This window comes from Balaenoptera physalus, assembly GCF_965194825.1.
Source record: "Balaenoptera physalus genome assembly, chromosome: 8".
Lineage (NCBI taxonomy): Eukaryota > Metazoa > Chordata > Mammalia > Artiodactyla > Balaenopteridae > Balaenoptera > Balaenoptera physalus.
In genome coordinates this window covers 81,869,797-81,890,015 of record NC_138887.1, presented here as the reverse complement: position 1 = coordinate 81,890,015, position 20,219 = coordinate 81,869,797, and the positions used below count along the sequence as shown (strand labels likewise).

Below are 20,219 nucleotides of genomic sequence, written 5' to 3'. Positions count from 1 at the left end.
AAAAAATTTAGCCATTTTATTTTAGTAATAATGATGATGATGATGATGATAATGTTAAAAAATGCAGGCTGCATCCTACTTTGGGTTTCCCTTTTTCTTTCTTGGCACACTTTTTCTTTTTGCCTAGTACACTTTGTTTTTTTCTGTAACCCTGGTCTTTCTTCTCTGCCCATTCTTTTCTGTTTTTTCCTTTTAAAAATGTTTATACAATTTTTAAAGGTTACACTCCATTTACAGTTATTACAAAATATTGGCTATATTCCCCATGTTGTATAATACATCCTTGTAGCCAGTCTTACACCCAATAGTTTGTACCTCTCACTCCCCCACCTGTATACCACCCGCCCCTGCCACTGTTAACCGCTAGTTTGTCGTGTGAAAAATTTGATGGAACTGTGAATACAACTATTGTTACAGTTCAGCAATCCATATAATAAAATTTTGTGCTTGATTTTTGACAATATCACCCCTATGTCTGAAAGAACTAAAAGATTCTTTTATAGTTATCATGGAAGCTTCCTGGTCTTAGACTGTGACTTGAGCTGAGAGTTGAAAGAAACGAGCTTGTGATTTTCTTTCTATAAGTGCTAAAGGACACTCAGAAGACTCTATGCCATACCATTGTCCTTAGAGACATCTTAACTGCCATAATGGTCAAGTGCAGCATCCAGCTGGGCAATCTCTTGCTTCAGTTGACATGTCATCACGATCAACCACAGATGACAGTTTGATTACTTTAATGCCCTCATCTCACTTCTCAGTGGAGAGGAACCCAGCCAAAGGGCATGACCAAGGCAATCCTCAAATTCTTTGTGTGTTTCTCTCCTGGGATCACTACTGATACCAATTCTGTATCAGTTAGGGTCCAATCAAGAGACAGAAATCAAACAATATTTTGAACATGGAAGGTTAAATATAAAGAATTACCATTTATAACAAGGAATTGGAGTGATAAGGAGATGGATAGTAAAGAACTAAGAAAATGCTAAAGAATATAGGAAAATCAGATATAGTGATCATCTACTGCCCTAAGGGCTGAGATAGACCCTCCTTGAAGAAGTCCAGTGACTGTGGCTCATTTGATGTCAGAGAAGTTTGCTGAGGGAGAAAAGCTGCCTAAGGGGTGTGAGGGGAAGCTATTCATGAACAGTGTTGTACTGGTGGTACTCCATGTGAAGCCACTTGATGGGGTTCCAGGGAAAGATGCTCATGGGTGTTGCCTGCAAAGTTGCCTGTTCATGGGAGGTGCTACACACTGCTGGCCACTGGGCACTGCTGGAACTGAGAGCTGCAGAAGCCACACGTGCTGTAAGAGCCTGCCTAAGGGAGCACACCACACTACACGGGTAGAGAACTCTATTCTTCCTCTAGTGTCCCTCCAGTGCTCTTTACTGACAAAGCTTAATATCATGAGAGCTGGAAAAGGCGAAGTATTGATATGTACAGGATTTATTTCTATTATCACAAAGCAGGCAATGAACAGTGTTTTGGGGCCCTTGAGGCAGTAACTTGGTAACTGGCTCAATAACCCATTTCCTTTAACTGGAAAAACCTTACAATGAGGACTAAATTTTGTTGCTGCTCTGAAAGGCATTACAAATGGCCCCTTCAAGAAGCTGATAAAGGGCTTCCCTGGTGGCGCAGTGGTTAGGAACCCGCCTGCCAATGCAGGGGACACGGGTTCGAGCCCTGGTCCGGAAAGATCCCACATGTCGTGGAGCAACTAAGCCCGTGCACCACAACTACTGAGCCTGCGCTCTAGAGCCCATGAGCCACAACTACTGAAGCCTGCGTGCCTAGAGCCCGTGCTCTGCAACAAGAGAAGCCACCGCAATGAGAAGCCCGTGCACCGCAACGAAGGGTAGCCCCTGCTCACCACAACTAGAGAAAGCCCGCGCACAGCAATGAAGACCCAACGCAGCCAAAAATAAATAAATAAATAAACAAACAAACAAACAAATAAAAGCTGACAAAACCATGGACTCTCCCTCCAGATAAATGCACATGTGTACATATGTACACAGTCCTATAGATAATTCAGGGTATGTCTCTGGACCCAGATTAAGAACCCCTGAGTTAGGCCCATGACTACTCTCCATGTTCAATTTAGTGATTATTCTTACCTTTATTTGAATGTAGTGTAGCAAATTTAATATTCCCAAACTCAGCTAAACTATATTTACTTTTAGCAAAAAAGATAAACATTTATAAACATTTGAGAAATATAGCCAATAGAGTTAGATAGTTCTAATTTTGGGGGGAGGAAATTGGTGAAACATCTCTGGGAAGAGAGAGGCTAAATGCCAGAGGAAGGGTATGCAGTTGTGAACCAACTGCAAGGTTACTATTGGGATTTGGACTTGGATAGCTGCATACAGAAGGAGCAGGGTATCCATTATGACCTGCTATGCTTTGGTAAGGTACATTATGGTAACTGGCCTCCAATATGACAGGAGGTCCTTACCTCCTGGTATTCATGCTCATACTACTCTCCTCCTACAATGACTCAGGGCTGGCCTTTGTGACCAAATAGCGCACCATGTAGGTGACAATGTATGATTTCAGAAACTAAGTCATGAAAGGCATTGCTGCTTCAGCCTTGGTCCCTAGGATTCCCTCATTCTGGGGGAATCCAGCTGTCTGGTTGTAAGGACATTCAAAAGCAGTCCTGTGGAGGGACCCACATGGGGAGGAACAGAGACTTCACACCAACAACCAGCCCAACTTGCCAGCCTTAGGAGTAAGCCATCTTGGAAGTAGATCCTCCAGTTCCAATCAAGCCTTCCGATAACCAAATGCCAGCTGAAATCCTGACTGCAATTTCACGAGAGACTCAAAACCAGAACCAACAGCAAAGACACTCCCAAAATTCTGACCCGGTTTTAGGGGCAATTTGTTTTGCAGCAATAAATAACTAATACATACATTTAGGTCAAAATTCTTTAGAGAGTGAAAAATATAAGGGATTTCCCCTTCCCCCCTTCCTCTGGTCACCTAAAGGAGGTCAGTGAGATGCTATTTGCTACAGTTTTCTCCAAGTGTTATGATAAATAAGTCAGTGGATTAACTCATCAGAGAAATTAGACTTCTGTCTTACCCAAATGGTCGCTCTAAGAACTGACTAGACATACAGTTTCTGAAAAGCAGGAAATCCAACTGCTAAACTACCTTATGAAGATTTATATTAATACAGAAATAGAAATATAGATGTGTCCTTATGAAGACTATTCTAGGGAAATCATGTGTCGAAATGCTCATTATGGCCACCATAATTGAGGAGGGCTATGCAAACTAGTGCGTTCAAAGGTGAGTCAATGTTTTGAGTGATCTGGAAACTATTCTTAAGGATGGTTGAAGAATCTGGGGATGTTTAGTTTGGATAAGATGTAGACAGCATTTAACCATTTGAAGGGCAGACGTGGAATAAAAGTAAACATATTTTGAATTAATCAAGAGGAGAAAAGTGGCCTAATGACAAATTATAGCAATGCAGATTTTAATTCACTTATAATAACCATGGCTGTTTAACAATAGGTCATGCTGTAGTGAAAACTATGGTGCTCCCTTTCCCTGGAAGGGTTTAAGCCAAAGTTGGCTGACTGCCTTTCTGAGATGCAGTAAGAGTGATTCCGGCAGTACTTGGAAAGCTATCTAGATGACCTCTAAGATGTTGTTCCTGAAAGCCTTTTCCTCCTGAATGTGTCTTGTTATGCATGAATATCTTTAAGACAGTTCGGTGTAGTGGAAAGACTGTGTATTACAGAGGAATCAGAATTCTGTTTAGAAGTTACTAGCTGTGTGACTTGGGGCAAGACATTTAGCCTTTCTGAGCTTCACTGACCTCACTACCTCTCAGGGCTGTTCTGAAAATTCATTAAATGATACATCACTTAAATCATCCACTTGGCATTTAATGCATGTGTGGTTTTCTTCCTTCCATTTTCTACAATATGGTTTATAATCAAACATCTGGGACCAATTAAGATTTTGAAAGTGCAGTGTTGAAATGAGCTAATTTTCCTAGGCTTGAAGTGGAAGATTTCACTTGTTTTTAAACAATAAATTTGATTGAGATTTGATTAGATGCTTTGTGGCACAGCATCTTAAAAAAAAAAAAAAAGACAAGTTTGGTGTAAACAGAAGTAGAAGGAATCAGAAGCCAGATGGCTATCATCATCTTTGAAATTTTCAACTGCAAGATCATCACTTGACTAAAGTCTTTCTTCCCAAGAGAGTTATCATAAAAACAAAAACAAAAAACCAAAACACTGAAAACTATATTATTCAACATCATAACGTATTTTACCTTCCTGGAAGGTATTCCAAATTTTAGTAAGAAAAGCTCAGTAATAAGCACTCTATTTTCTTTAAAATTTTAAAAGAAACTGGAATCTCACAGAAGGAGTCGATATAAGCTTTTCTAGCTGTCCTCCTTCCCAATTAAAAGAATTAGAAGTAAATATCCCACAAATACTGGAAATCAGTTTTATTATTTACAAATAATTTTCTTTAAGTGTTTTACTTTGTCAACAAAGAAAGTTACTCCATGGGCAGAAATCACCCTGAATTACTGAACTAGCTACTAAAATTATGTGCATTGAATAGTTAATAGTGTTAAAGTAGATTTGGCCTTAACAATCACAAATCCTTTATTATCTATTAGCATCCTATCCTTAAGCATTCTCATTAGAGGCTGTCTTTAAGTAGCAAATGGTAACTGAGATGTGTAGTTGTTCCCTTCTTATGTGCAACATGGACAAAGAACAGCTCACAGCAGCCTCTAAGTAACTGCTATCTTGCATCCCCTCCATGCTGTTTTTCCTACTCCAAATTCCAAGTTAAACACTATCAATAGTCTAGGGACTACCCTTTCATACATTTTTCTATACACACATACACGTAATTTAACAAAAATGGGATCATATTTACATACTGTTTTTATTGTGGGCAAGTTCAACAGCATCAAAAGCATTTTTAGGTTGTTAATTCAGGTGGCTGTAAAGCAAAAAAAAAAAATCATTTCTGTCAGATACTCTTATCATCTTTATACTCATATATTTCAAATTCTTGAATGTTCATTACATTTTAAAATGATTTTGTCCATGTTAGTGAACCTTTGATGAACTCTACTTTAAATAGTATCTATCACAGTGAAATGCATTCTCTCCATATTAATATTTATTAATATAATTCTCATTAATAACGTACATTTCAGAGTGCCAACCAAGGGGGATGACCACATTACTCTAAGGGGTTCCTGGAAGTGAGTCACAGGCATAAGTGACAGGAGCCGCTGGCTTGGGTGGTGGTGCTTGTGGCAGTTGCGGTTGGGGAGACTTCCTGCCTTAAACAGGAATTGGACATAAAAGAATTCTTAGAGCAGACAGCTTGGGACTTACATGGTGGCACACTTATGCCATAAAGGATTCAACCTCTTTCAATTGTTCTGTTCTGCCATCCTTGTAATATAGGCCTTTGTTCTCCTGTCTGTTGCTTCAGGACTGAGCTGTGGCTGCCCCACCGCCGGCATCACATTCCTCCAGGAAGAAAGACAGGTGTAGGGCAGGGATGAGCTCTGGTCTGCAGAACATGTTCATCTGGAAGCCCCAGTAGCAACTTCACCTTTCATCTTATGGACTACAGCTGTGTCGAATGGCTGCTGCTAGATGTAAGGGAGCTAGAAAAAGTACTTGTAGCTAGAATTAAGTTAAGGTTCTATTAATATGACTAGATACTAGGTAGAAAAAGGGTCTGCCAAAGGAAATCCAAGTCATAGTAAACTGTTCTCATTCCATGACAAGAAATAAAGGAAACTTCACTCTTATTTTAGAAGAGCATTGAGAGGGTAAGGCTAAGATATGGTAGGTGTCCTATCACAAAGAAAAGAGGTGAAGGAGGAGAGGGTGTAAGGGATCCTGGGGCCCTAGCTGTTGAAAGGAAGAATTTCCTCTTGGTCACTAACTTTCACTAACTCCTCTGCAGCTGAGAGAGGAAGAGACCAGGTCCCCAAAGCCCCCTATATTATCTGCTTGTATTCACCTATAAGTGGAAGCCTGGACCTGTGCAAATGCACATCTCTTAATTTACTGCACTGACTCCTAAACCTGTGCAGAAAATGGAGAGTAAGTCGGCTTTGGGCAATAGCCTGAACCTTCGCGTTCCCACGTGTAAACCATAAACCAGAAAAATAACACTGCCATCCGTCTTCATTTCCCACTGTGCTGAGCACACAGTAGGTGCTCAGTAAACAAACACTTGCCAACTTTTGAGAAGACGGAGAGGAAATACATGGAAATTAATATTTAGTTGAGAGACTGATATACGCCAGAACTGTACCAGATGGCTTACCTACATAGCTCATTTAATCAACAGCACACAGTCAGGTAGCCATTACCGTCCCCATTTAGAGAAGTAAACTGAGGCTCAGGAAAGTTAGCCAGGGTCACACGGAAAGCAGAGGTAGACTTCAGGTTTAACTGAAAGTCTTCTCCTTATGCAATGTACCCACAGTCTCTCCTTCCCCAGAGCTCCAGGTACCGTGCTTTGCAGAGAGTCGACACAAGAAATTATGGGCAGAAGTCTGATTGAGCATCAGGAAGGACACTAACTTTTGCAGAGACAGCTCTAAGGATGAGGAACACTTCCCAAGTCTTCCGGGTGTGGTCAAAACAGAATGTGCTAACGCCAGCGAAGCTGGTGGAGGCCCGAGTTCCGCTGGGGAGGCAAGGCGGAGCGAATGGCCTGGCAGGGCGGGCTCGACACGCCCGAGTGGCTTCGAGACGACACACAACTCGGCACGGGCCGCCCTGGGCCGCCCGGGGCGGTCGGCGACGGGACCTGGAGAACAGCGCGCGTGGGCGAGTCGCCCCTGACGCACTTCCGCCCTGCGTTTTCCGGCTTAAAGGGGACCCGGACCTTATTCACAACAACAACAAAACAGGCGCACTCGCGGCCGGCGCCCCTATTCTAGTCCCCGCCCTCCTGCCACCTGTCGCCGCCTCGGCTGCGCCCGGCCTTGCGCCCCAGCTGCCCTGCCGGAGGCGTCAGGCGGAGAGCCCTTCGGCCAACTTCTCCCGCTGCCGCCGCGCCGCCTCGCGAGATCCAGGGCCGGACCGTGGGCGCCGCCGAGCAGTAGGAAGGGAGCGGCCGCCGCGGAGGACGCTCGGCCGGACTGTGCGATCGGTGGCCGTGCCCGGGGGCGGAGGGCGGCGGTGGCGGGCCCCGCAGCCATCTCTCAGGTAGCCCTGCCTGTCGCAGTTGGCCACCCTGAGCGGCCCGTCCCCTTCTCCAGCCCGCGTGGCGAGGCCGTCGCGTCGGGGCCTTGTTGCGTTTCAGCTTAGGGGTCGCGGCGGGGGCGGGGCGGTGGCTCGGGCTGTCGCGTCCTCACCCCTCCCTACCTTCTCATCGCTTTCTCTCTCCCCTTGGCCTCCCTCTGCAGACCGGAGCCCGGCGGAGCCCGAACCTGGCGGGGAAAACTGCACCCCCGGCCGGGCCCCCAGACCCCGCCGCCGCCGCCGCCGCCACTGTCCATCATCCTCGGTACCGGCAATGGCCTTTGTATCGCCCGATGCACTTGTGACTGACTTGAACAAGGAATATTAAGAACCCATTCGCTTCCGTCCCCATCCCAGCCGCGCCGGCAGTAACCACCTCGGCTCATTTGGGCTTAACTGCTGCTCCTCTTGACTCTGTTCGACCTTGGAGGCACCATGGACCAAAATGGGATGGAGATTCCTGTGACCCTCATCATTAAAGCACCGAATCAGAAATACAGTGACCAGACTATTAGCTGCTTCTTGAACTGGACCGTGGGGAAACTAAAAACGCATCTGTCTAACGTGTACCCTAGCAAACCAGTAAGTGTCTAAAAGCTGGGCGCAGCTGCTCTGGCCAGCAGATTTTCCTGTCATATACTCCCTTACTCCCTGCTTATCCCCACCCCTCTTGAGTCAAATAGGTCTCTTTTTGACTGCAAAGTATTTTGACCGCGAAGCATTTTGCGTTCCGAGGTTACGTGACTCTCTTGTCTGAACCATCATTAATATTTTCCTGATGAGGTCCAGTTAATTAGTAAGTGTAATTAGTAAGTGAAATATCAAAGCACATGAGAATTGGCAGGCATACAATAGGACCGTTTTCCTTGGACTCAAAGTCATCAACCTAAAATGGGAATGACAGGTGCATCCTTTAAAAAAAAAAGATAAGCACTGCAATCCATATTCAAGCTTTTATTGCTTATTAGACTAAAATTCCTCTTTACTTTCAACATCTGGCCCAGAAATTTGCTCATTGCTGAAGAGCGAATTTTGAAATAAGTATGTGACCCCTATGAAAGTTATACTTTACACACTAGTATGTTTCAAGAAGCAAAGAGTTATACGTTTTAGATTCACTTTCTTCTGCCCCCCCCCTCTCATTTTCCTCCTGTAGAGGACACAGAAATTTTCTTCATTTAGAAGAGAACAGTCCTTCCACACCCCCACCATTTGGTGCATCATTTTATTCCTTTCATATAGCCATTTGTAAATCAGTGCGGCAGTGTTTTTCATTCTGCATCACATCTGGATATTGCAAAGATAATAAATAAAATAGACAGTACGGCTCCATCTGTCCCCAAAGTTAGATTTGAAAGTTATCAACACAGTTGATAACTAAGTCTTGGAATAATTTAGAAAAGTATAGTGTTGTGTAGTGTGTATGAAAGTTAGGCTTTCATGTTCTCCATTGTGTAAAAAATTCATTCCTGAATAAGTAGTTTTCAGTGATAACTAAACCTTTTTTTTTAATTAATGAAGAAGCTTGGATTTTTAGGGTGGGAAATATTTTTGGCATCTGGCAAATTTAAGCCAGCAGCAAGGATGTGTTGGAAGGCAACTGTGCTTTCTAGGTTTTACTTAACACTTGTTTTATGCAAATAAGTAAGGAAGGCACTTGATCTATATTAAGATGTTAATGAATTAGGACTGTTTCAGTGTTACAGTATTAAGTTTAGTTAGGCATTTAGGCTTACTAGAATAGCTATAGAAATAGGGTGGTTATTGCAAAAACAGGTGGTTTAGAAAAACAACTCTTAGTTGGCATTAGCTATGTTTGTCAGTACTTTTTGATTACAAATATTTTTAGTAGGAGAAATAAAAACCCTGAAGTATTTAAGTACTTGGAACAAAATAGTTGGAACTCTCATTTTTTCAAATCTTTTCTTGAAAGGTAAGATTTACACAGGGGTAACAATTTCTTTTTAAAAATTTCTGCTTTACAAAAGATTTCCTATTGCATATGACTTGTTTTACACATTTTTGAAGTAGAAGATAGCTTTTCAGGATAGGCAGAATTGAAAGCCATAGACTTCCATAGCACTGTTCATAACATAGCCATTCCTAAGTACATTATTGAGCATATATCTAAGTACTTAGTTATATGCTCAAGTGTATACTTATGTGAGGATCTTTTACATTATATGATTAAACCAAAAGGGACTTGGTTTGCACTGTGATAGAACAAGAGTTATCACTTTTCTGAACCTTTTTCTTTTTTAAAAAGTATCTAAGAGAGGAGTGTGAACCCTATTTGTCTTATCTGCTCCTGGGATAAGCCTGTTTTTGGCAGGAGTTCTGCCATCTTAGCACTTATCTCAGTGGAGTGCTGTCAGTGCCCATGTGGATCAGTCAGCTGCTGGAGGACAGATCAGTTGCAAACTTCTCTACACCCCGCCCCCCTAAGCCGCTTGCTTCTAGTACACACTGGAGGCACTTTTGGAAGGTGTACCAAATAATATACAGCCTATTAATTACCTAACCTTGTGGCAAACCTTTTTTCCTCTTCCAGCAAGTTTTCTCGAAGTGAATTGTAATATCTGAAGTTTATTTCTAGGTTAATGAGGGTGAGGTTGGTGTACATGTGTTTCTTTTCTTGTTTTTTATAAATTTTTTTTTTTTTTTTTTTTTTTAAATTTTTGGCTGCATTGGGTCTTCATTGCTGCGTGCGGGCTTTCTCTAGTTGCGGTGAGCAGGGGCTACTCTTTGTTGCGGTGCGCGGGCTTCTCATTGCGGTGCCTTCTCTTGTTGCGGAGCACTGGCTCTAGGCGCACAGGCTTCAGTAGTTGTGGCTCGCGGGCTCTAGAGTGCGGGCTCAGTAGTTGTGGCGCATGGGCTTAGTTGCTCCGCAGCACGTGGGATCTTCCCGGGCTAGGGATCAAACCCATGTCCCCTGCATTGGCAGGCGGGTTCTTAACCACTTCACCACCAGGGAAGCGCACATGTGTTTATTTTCATAGAACTTCAATGAAAACTTTGTAAGGTTATTGACACACTCACATTCTAACTTTTTTATCACTTAGAACTGATTTGAAATATCACAGTTGTTTAACAGACCAACTGTTTACTGATACTCCAAAGCCATAGGTAGTCCTCAGCATAGGAATTGGAGTCCTTAAAGTTTACTTGTAAAGTTGTTATTTAGAACAGAGAAATTTAACAGTATAAGCAATATTATATTGTTGATTTAATATAAAGGAAGCTTAGATTCTTATGACCACCAACAATGACTACTTAACATTGATTCTGTTTTTAAGGGTCTCAAGTGCTGTTTGGTGTTTAACAGATCATTTCTTATGCCTGATTCCTTGCGCATAAGAAAGGTGGAGGTGGGTGGACTTGGAAGCAGAGAAGGGTTTAGTGCCTGGTAGAAGCAAGTGTTCCCCAGTGTGAAGTAGAACAGTTCGTAGACACTGCTCTTATGGGATCTGATGGGTCAGGGGAGGTAGAGGGCCTTGGTCCCTGTGGACAGTGGCTTCTAGGAAAATAAATGAGAGCTGCTGGAGGGAGAAGAATGGAGATTTGAAGTTGTTCATTTAGGATCTCTACAAGGATAGGTCACATGCCTACATGCTGTTAACGGAATTCTGGCTAAACTCTGCAACAGTGTGTAAAATCTTAAGATTTTAGCTTTATGGTCAGATATTCACTTCATTTAATCACAGATAATCTCCATTCGCATGGATATTTTAAATTCAACCTCCCCTCACCTCAATAAACCCACAACAAATATACCCCTCCTTCCAAAGCACACTTTCTTGGGCTTCATTTATTTATTTAATTAGGAATTTATTGACCTGGCATTTGAAGGTCTATGTATATACTAAGCAAAAAGGTGGTAAGAGTCCTTTGCTCTTAAGAAGCTCAGGTCTAGTGGGGGATACAGACATATAAGTAAATAACTACGATATTATGTACTAGTGTTATATAAGAGGGATGTACTGAGTGCTATAGGAGCACTGGAAGGGAATGGTCCACTCTGGAGTGAGGGTAAGGGAATGTGTAGCTGTTTTAAGAAAAGATTCACAGGGACATTTTTCTTAAAGAATTGATAAGTTTTAGTCAGATAAGATCGTAGTTTCTTTTTCTTTTTTTTAACTGTTCTTTCAGAGCTATTGTTGCACTGATGATTCTAAATGCTTTATATTATTATAGTACTTAGTAGTATAGTACTGTGTTAAAGGATTATAGCTCCATAATGGGCTAAAAGGGGGAAGTGTTTTCTAGTTAGGAAGCAAGGCAATTGCCACATTTATACAGAAGTTTACAAAGTCATTACTAAAAACCTCAGGTGTGAAACTGAGCTGTGGTGGAGTTTTGTTTAACTTTGAATGGTATTGATAATTGGTTTGGTACTTGGTTTAAGAACTGGGGAGGGGCTTCCCTGGTGGCGCAGTGGTTGAGAATCTGCCTGCCAATGCAGGGGACACGGGTTCGAGCCCTGGTCTGGGAAGATCCCCCATGCTGCGGAGCAACTGGGCCTGTGAGCCGCAATTACTGAGCCTGCGCGTCTGGAGCCTGTGCTCCACAAGAGAGGCCGCGATAGTGAGAGGCCCGTGCACCGCGATGAAGAGTGGCCCCAGCTTGCCACAACTAGAGAAAGCCCTCGCACAGAAACGAAGACCCAACACAGCCATAAACAAAAAAACAAACAAACAAACAAAAAAACTGGGGAGTGCACCAGTTCATGTTGATAGTGTATATAATTGTGAATCATATTCTAATATGACATTTGTCATCACTTCATGACTTTAGGTTTTCAGTTCCTAAAATTGGCCTGTAGTGTGAAATAATTATTCTGAAATTTAGGTAATTACTGCTAGTGGGTGAAGATAACCTATCAAGAGGGCCACTTTTACTTGAGTAGTTTCAGACTTTGATCTAGTTTAGACTTATTTACTAGGTATGTAAAAATCAAAATGGTTGAACTTAATGTTATCCAGTAGAATGGACTATCCTAGAGAAAACTTTAAAAATAAGAAATAAAATAAAAAATAAGATCCTCTAAATCCAGTTAGGCACCTTTTTCATTATCTTGTTTCTTACTATTTGTTCTTATACACAAACAATAACTACGATGGACCTGACTCACCCTGAATTCAATTTTGAAGGCAAACCTTTCTGGGGCTTGTATCCTTTTGCTTCCCATTTTTGTCTTGAGGTCAAAATCCCTGTTGAACATGTCCTTCAGTTCTGGATAGACCTTCTCTCTCTTGGCACCTTTTCAAGTTGTGCCTTTGCTCTGAGATTTGTTAGAATTAAAGAAATAGGAATAGAACCAGTTGCATAGATTCTATTCTGAGAATATAACATTCTGTAACCAAATTGCCTACAGTTCAGATGGAAGTCTTACTTTCATTGTCAGTGGAAGTAGCTTTTATAATATAATTTGAGGTTTATATCTGTCTTATTTTTGCAATTCTCTATTACCTTACTTAGGAAGGTCATTTTTTTTTTCTTTTTAATTTATTTATTTTATTTATTTTTGGCTGCATTGGGTCTTCGTTGCTGCATACGGGCTTTCTCTAGTTGTGGCGAGCAGGGGCTACTCTTTGTTGCGGTGTGTGGGCTTCTCATGGCAGTGGCTTCTCTTCTTGTGGAGCACGGGCTCTAGGTGTGTGGGCTTCAGTAGCTGTGGCACATGGGCTCAGTAGGTGTGGCTCACAGGCTCTAGAGCACAGGCTCAGTAGTTGTGGCTCGCGGGCTTAGTTGCTCCGCGGCATGTGGGATCTTCCCAGACCGGGGCTTAAACCCGTGTCCCCTGCATTAGCAGGCAGATTCTTAACCACTGCGCCACCAGGGAAGCCCAGGAAGGTCATTTTTTAAAAAATTGTAAAATATTGGCTATATTCCCTGTGTTGTACAATATACCCTTATAACTTATTTTATACCTAATAGTTTGTACCTCTTAATCTTCTACCTGTTTATTACCCCTCCCCCCTTCCCTCTCTTCACTAGTAACCACTAGTTTGTTTTCTATATCTGTGAGTCTGCTTCTGTTTTGTTATATTCACTAGTTTGTTTTATTTTTTAGATTCCACATATAAGTGATATCATACAGTATTTATCTCTGTCTGACTTATTTCACTTAGCATAAGTAAGCAGGTCATTTTTAAAATTTGCTTGCTTAACCATCTCAGAACTGTTGATTTAAAGGGGCTATAGTCCACACACACAAATAATTTTTGTTTTATAAGACTCTTGTCAAAGGTTGATGGAAAGTTAAAAGTTTTGAATGAGTGCTGACTGAAATTTGTTTTGTTTAACTCCTTGCCTTTTTCTAATGTCTTTTTTGGAAAATAACAGTACTGTGAAGGTAATGTTTTGTTTAATCATGCATCAGTGCTTTTAAAAATAGGATTTTTCTAGAACTTTAAGTTTCTCTCCTTTACATAATAATTTTTTTTTTGGCTGCGCTGCGCTGCTTGTGGGAACTTAGTTCCCCCACCAGGGATTCAGCTCGGGTCCTCAACAGTGAGAGCATGGAGTCCTAACCACTGGACCACCAGGGAATTCCCACACATAATGAATATTGATGAACTTGATGGTCTTAAATGCTTTTTTTTAATGATTTTAAAAAATTTTTATTTATTTATTTTTGGCTGTGTTGGGTCTTTGTTGCTGCGCGCAGGCTTTCTCTAGTTGTGACAAGCGGGGGCTACTCTTCATTGCGGCGCGTGGGCTTCTCATTGCAGTGGCTTCGCTTGTTGCGGAGCACGGACTCTAGGGCGCGCGGGCTTCAGTAGTTGTGGCTCGCGGGCTCTAGAGCGCAGGCTCAGTAGTTGTGGTGCACGGGCTTAGTTGCTCCACGACATGTGGGATCTTTCCGGACCAGGGCTCGAACCCGTGTTCCCTGCATTGGCAGGAGGATTCTCAACCACTGCGCCACCAGGGAAGCCCCTAAATGCTTTTATTTAACTGTCATATTTGGTGCTGTGATTTTAAACTGCCGTTTACTAAGAGGTTGCTATGTATACCAGGCATTCTGGTAAGCACTTTATATGTTTATCATACTTATCCTTCATAGACAGCTTATGCTGTGAGTTCTGTTATCAGCTCTGTTTTATAGATGAGGAAACTGAGGCTTGGTGATTTTTTTTTGCCCAAGGTCATAGAACTTTAAGTAGTAGAATTGGAATTTGTACCCAGGTTGGTCTGACTTGCAAGCCTCAGGTCTTAACCATATGGCGGTTATATATAATAAGATGAAGGAAAGGCATTTAGGGATTTGGCCAGCTCAGTTATATACTTGCAAATTAAAAGGAAGTAAGTGGACTGTAAAAAGGTGTGTGTGTTTAGATGGTTTGTCATCTAAAGGCTACAGATGAATGGGTAACACAGTCTTAATACCGTTCTAATGCATGTCAGCTTAGTGTGTGGTTATTTTTGTTAATTTTGATAAATTATAGGGAAGGTATGGGAACATAATATCTTAAGACTTCCAAGTACATTGCTTTGCCCTATCTTTTCACATTCCCTGCTTGTTTGTATGAACCATAGCAGTCATGTATTTTGGCATCTCTGTTGTATGCATACCTGATTTGGCCTGTCAGTAGAAACAGCTAAGCAGGGAATGTCCCTTTGGAGTTCCAGAGGAAATTGTTGTGTAAGCTCTGTAAGCTGGTTTTGTTTACTGTTGTTGCAAGGGGATAAGAGGTAGAGGCAGTTTGGGTAAGCTCTGCTTCCACTTACAGTGTTTCTGAATTTCCCGAGGCTTTAGATTGGGTGGATTTAGTGGGAATGGGAGGGAGATATGTTCAGTACAAATTCACTGGATTCATTTCCCACAGAAACGATATTTTGTGCACTGAGAACCAGCTCTTTAAAGCTGTTTGACACTTACGGCTGAACTGTATATAAGAACTGAAATGTTAATAATTACCACTTTCAAAGAAATTGGGCTGTAGTTCTTTGCACTAATATATAAGTTAACCGTTGCTTTTACTGAGCTGTTTGATTATGTTGAAGTTGGGTATACTAAGGACATGATTTTTTTAAGCCATTCATAATTATGAAAGACCCATTTAGTCCTTCACGTAAAAAATCTAATCTTTTGATACCAACTAGGTGACTTTCCAGAAATATAAAAATGTTGTTCACCTTGTGAACTCATCTGTTAGACTCTTGTGAATATTTTAAGTGCATTAGGGATACATGGTATTTTATCTGTTTTTGCTATCTAGTTAAATAAACATTAAAAAGTCAGACACTTTAGATAAAATATATTTAAACCTTTTAGAAAGGAAACATCTTTCCCCAGTTTAGGATTTATTTTTGCATATTATACTAGCAGGTGAGCTTTCCTCACCTTGGTTTTTAGCAACCTCTGTTAAGTGGGTAGCAGAGTTTTTGGGCCAGCTGGTTAAGCAGCCGTATATTTGGAGTGGTATAGTTTTGTCTCTGGGCTACTCAGAGTGCCAACAGGATGTTTCCAACTTGGTAATTTAGCTGCCTCTACTCTACCGTATATCACCAGGCTTCGTCTAGGGTGGAGCAGGGGAGATGGTAAAGTACTGTACCTATTAAGATTTGCTGACTGTTAGATGTAGGATGTGAGCAACAGGAAGAATTGGTGGTGTTGTTAACAGAGGTAGTCAAGTATATTTATATGTTAATCTGTGTAGCCAGTGTCTTAACAGAAGAAAATTTTCATTGACAATTTAATTAGTACTTCATTTTAGATTTTCCAATCCTGAGTCTTCTGAATTCTTATATTTAAAGGATACCATGTAACATTTTTTATTGAGAGAAAAATGAACTTTTATTGTGTTAAGCTACTGAGATCTTGAGGTTCGTTATAGCAGCTAGCATTACTTACCCTAATACAGAAGTGGATTTTTCATCAAGGTAAAAAATACTGTTAGTAGGTCTGGATAAATAAAATTGTGTCACTTTTACAAGTTAAACTGAATTTGAATTTAGATCTCAAAATCTGTTATTTTCCTAATACTGTAGATTATAATGCAAACCAATTGAAAATTCAGTTGATTATTGTGTGGTTTGTTATCATGTCTAACCACTGGTTTTCCAGATATTTAAATTAAATTCACTGATTTAAACTGAATTTTTTCACTAATTTTTTTAGTAGAAAAAATTTCAAATCTTCTTAATTTATGCACATGAAAACTTTTTCTCTGTTTTCACCCAAAGTAAAATTAAAGAATTCTTTTTCCTTTTACTTCTGATATCTGAAGGTGTTTGAATATTCAATTTAAAGCAACAATTTAAAAAATTAAGATATAATTCACATACTGTAAAGTTTGCCCTTTAATGTGTACAACTCAGTGGTTTTTAGTAGTTCACAAATTTGTACAGTCATCGCCACTGTCTAATTCCAGAACATTTTTATCACCCCATACTCATTAGCAGTCACTCCCCATTCTCTGTCCCCCAGTCCTTGGTAACCAGTAATCTACTTTTTGTCTATATGTATTCACCTATTCTGAAAATTTCACATAAATGTAACTGTAATATATATGGCCTTTTATGTCTGGCTTCTTTCACTTAGCATAATGTTTACAAGGTTCATTCATGTTATAACACGTATCAGTTCTTCATTACTTTTTATGGCCAAATAATATTCCATTATATGTAAATGTCACATTTTGTTTATCCATTCATCAAAGCATTTGAGTTGTTTCGACTTTTTGGCTATTATGAATAATGCTGCTGTGCACATTCCTTTACAGGTTTTTGTGTGGACGTGTTGTTTTCAGTTCTCTTTGGTATATACCTAGGAATGGAATTGAATGTATACTGAGTCATATGGTGGCTTTCTGAGGAACTGCCAAGCTTTTCCAGAGGCTGTTCCATTTTACATTCCCACCAGCAATGTATGAGGGTTCTACTTTCTTCATATCCTCATCCACACTTGTTTTTGCTTCATGTATTTTCGGGGAGTTCCATGTAATTTTGTTACATTCTGCTTTTTTGAAAATTGATGTTCCCTTGCTGTGAAAAGATATGTTTAAGTTGACTATTAATTTAGAGTAAAGTTACTACTAAGATACTAACACATGACTGCTCCTTCAATAGTATAATAATATGTTAATATCAGTACCATTTGCAGAAATGAACCAAATGAATTTAGAACCAGCAAGTGTTTTAAACTAGTATTGTGATTCACAGACTAAATACTTCATTTCCATTCTTAATGATTACATGTAAAATAACTGATATAATGAACTTCAAATAAGTTGTGTCTTCCAAATCTGTGTAAGCCCCTTTGGACTCATTACACTTCATTTAATAAATCGGCATTTAGCATCTACTCTGCAGGACACAGTGCTAGGCTCTGGGAGTAAAGGGATGAGCTAGACAGACATGGACCCTCGTTTATTCTTGGCACTCATATTCCACTTAGGGAAATAAACATGTGCAGATAATTACAGATTATGGCTTGTGTTATGAAGGAAACAAACCGGGTGTGTGAAAGGAAATACTCTACTTTAAATTTGTAAATCAGATAAGACCTCTCTGAGGAGGTCATTTTAAAGCTAAGACCCAAAAGATGATTAAGAGCTAGCCCTGCGAGAGCTGGGAGAGACTGTTGCAGGTAGGATGTCTGAGTTGGGGAGGAGCTTGGCATATTTGGGGATCTAAGTGAATGCCAGTTTGGCTAGTGAGTGAGGAGGAAAGATTATGATCAGAGGAGGTTGGAAAGAGACAGAAACCAGATCTGCTGGGACCATCTGGTTATGGTGTGGAATTAGAATTCAATCCAGAGTGGTAGGAATCCATTAGAGAGTCACAGGAGTGATTCACATTTTTAAAAGATCACTCTATTTACTGACTGTAGAACACAGTGTAAAGACCAGTTAAGAAGCTATTACAGAAGTTCAGGCAAGAGGTGATGGTTTTAGGTTAGGGTAATGGCAATAGAGATGGAAAGAAATGGACTGAGAGGGACTTTTGGAGATAGAGTCCGTAAGATTTGCTGATGGTTAGCTATGTTAGACAAGGTGAGAGAAAAATTGAGGATAATGCCCAGATTTTTGGCTTAAACAACTGGTGGCAAGTTGTTATGGAATAGGGAACAAGCGAGAGGAAAGATCTGGGGAATTGGGAATTGAGAACCCCTGTAGATGTTTTGATTTTGAGTTGCCTATTAAGATATCTGAAGGTGGAGATTCCCTGGTGGTCCAGTGGTTAAGACTACATGCTTCCACTGCAGGGGGCATGGGTTTGATCCCTGGTCCAAGAACTAAGATCCCGCATGCTGCCTGGCGCGGCCAAAAAAAAAAAAAGATATTTGAAAGTGTCAGATGTCTAACAAGCAGTTGGATATCTGGATCTGGGTCTGAGAGGGACAGAGAGGCCTTGGATAGAAAAGCAAATTTGCATCTCAGCTGAAGAAGCTTCCTTAACTTTTAGAACTGGATGGAAGACACTGGAGAGGGACAGTGGCTAAAGATACGAATGAAATGTACAAATGCCTCTTAATGGATTTTCTAAACCTTGATTGCTCTTCCAGAGGTGCAAATGGTGAATGCTGTGGTCTTTTCTTCTTGCAAACCTTTTGCAGGGTGCTGTTGGTCATGCTGTTTCCTCATCCTGCTGAGGGACTTGCTTAGCCATTGCCCAGCTTTTCTGTTCAGTGGGTATAGGCTTTAAAAAACTAGGACTTGGGGATAAGGGATTATCAGCCTCTGGACTTCTAGTAATGTTATTTCAATTGGCTATATTTTGGGTTAAACAGATTATGTGCTATTAGGTTTAAAGGTCTGATGAGTATTTGTATTTCTGAAACTGGGATTCATAGTTTTAGGACTAGGAGTTTTCAAAATCTTTAATTTTTTTTAAAATTTAATTAATTTTTTTATAAGCAGGTTCTTATTAGTCATCCATTTTATACACATCAGTGTATACATGTCAATCCCAATCTCCCAGTTCATCACACCACCCCCGCCACCCCCACCAATTTCCCCCATTGGTGTCTGTACGTTTGTTTTCTACATCTGTGTCTCTGTTTCTGTCCTGCAAACTGGTTCATCTGTACCATTTTTCTAGGTTCCACATATATGTGTTAATATACGATATTTGTTTTTCTCTTTCTGACTTACGTCACTCTGTATGACAGTCTCTAGATCCATCCACGTCTCTACAAATGACCCAATTTCGTTCCTTTTTATGGCTGAGTAATATTCCATTGTATATATGTACCACATCTTCTTTATCCATTCGTCTGTCACTGGGCATTTAGGTTGCTTCCATGACCTGGCTATTGTAAATAGTGCTGCAGTGAACATTGGGGTGCATGTGTCTTTTTGAATTATGGTTTTCTCTGGGTATATGCCCAGTAGTGGGATTGCTGGGTCATATGGTAGTTCTAGTTTTACTTTTTTAAGGAACCTCCATACTATTCTCCATAGTGGCTGTATCAATTTACATTCCCACCAACAGTGCAAGAGGGCTCCCTTTTCTCCACACCCTCTCCAGCATTTGTTGTTTGGAGATTTTCTGAGGATGCCCATTCTAACTGGTGTGAGGTGATACCTCATTGTAGTTTTGATTTGCATTTCTCTAATAATTAGTGATGTTGAGCAGCTTTTCATGTGCTTCTTGGCCATCTGTATGTCTTCTTTGGAGAAATGTCTATTTAGGTCTTCTGCCCATTTTTTAATTGGGTTGTTTGTTTTTTTAATATTGAGCTGCATGAACTGTTTATATATTTCGGAGATTAATCCTTTGTCCGTTGATTCATTTACAAATATTTTCTCCCATTCTGAGGGTTGTCTTTTCATCTTGTTTGTAGTTTCCTTGGCTTTGCAAAAGCTTTTAAGTTGCATAAGGTCCCATTTGTTTATTTTTGTTTTTATTTCCATTACTCTAGGAGTTGGATCAAAAAAGATCTTGCTCTGATTTATGTCAAAGAGTGTTCTTCCTATGTTTTCCTCTATAAGAGTT

The 20,219-nt window shown here is 40.6% G+C and overlaps 1 protein-coding gene and 1 long non-coding RNA gene across 7 annotated transcripts in view; one reads left to right on the top strand and one right to left on the bottom strand.

Moving 5' to 3' along the window:
* LOC309665574 overlaps positions 1-6,751 on the bottom strand; it is a 58,585-nt gene extending 51,834 nt beyond the window's left edge. For 4 of the 6 annotated variants that reach the window (XR_014266511.1, XR_014266512.1, XR_014266513.1 and 1 more), the window contains exons 1-3: positions 6,609-6,751; positions 5,400-5,537; positions 4,934-4,995 (exon numbers count right to left, since the gene is read on the bottom strand). This is a non-coding gene — a long non-coding RNA (uncharacterized lncRNA). The other 2 variants (XR_014266516.1, XR_014266515.1) reach the window with 2 other exon arrangements.
* A 185-nt stretch (positions 6,752-6,936) lies between these two features.
* The window catches only part of HERPUD2 (HERPUD family member 2), a 48,127-nt gene continuing 34,844 nt past the window's right edge, over positions 6,937-20,219 (top strand). Inside the window, exons 1-2 of the mRNA XM_082472026.1 lie at positions 6,937-7,238; positions 7,439-7,856. Coding sequence (XP_082328152.1) covers positions 7,710-7,856 — 147 coding nt within the window. The 5' untranslated portion in view covers positions 6,937-7,238; positions 7,439-7,709. The remainder of the gene's footprint in view (positions 7,239-7,438; positions 7,857-20,219) is intronic.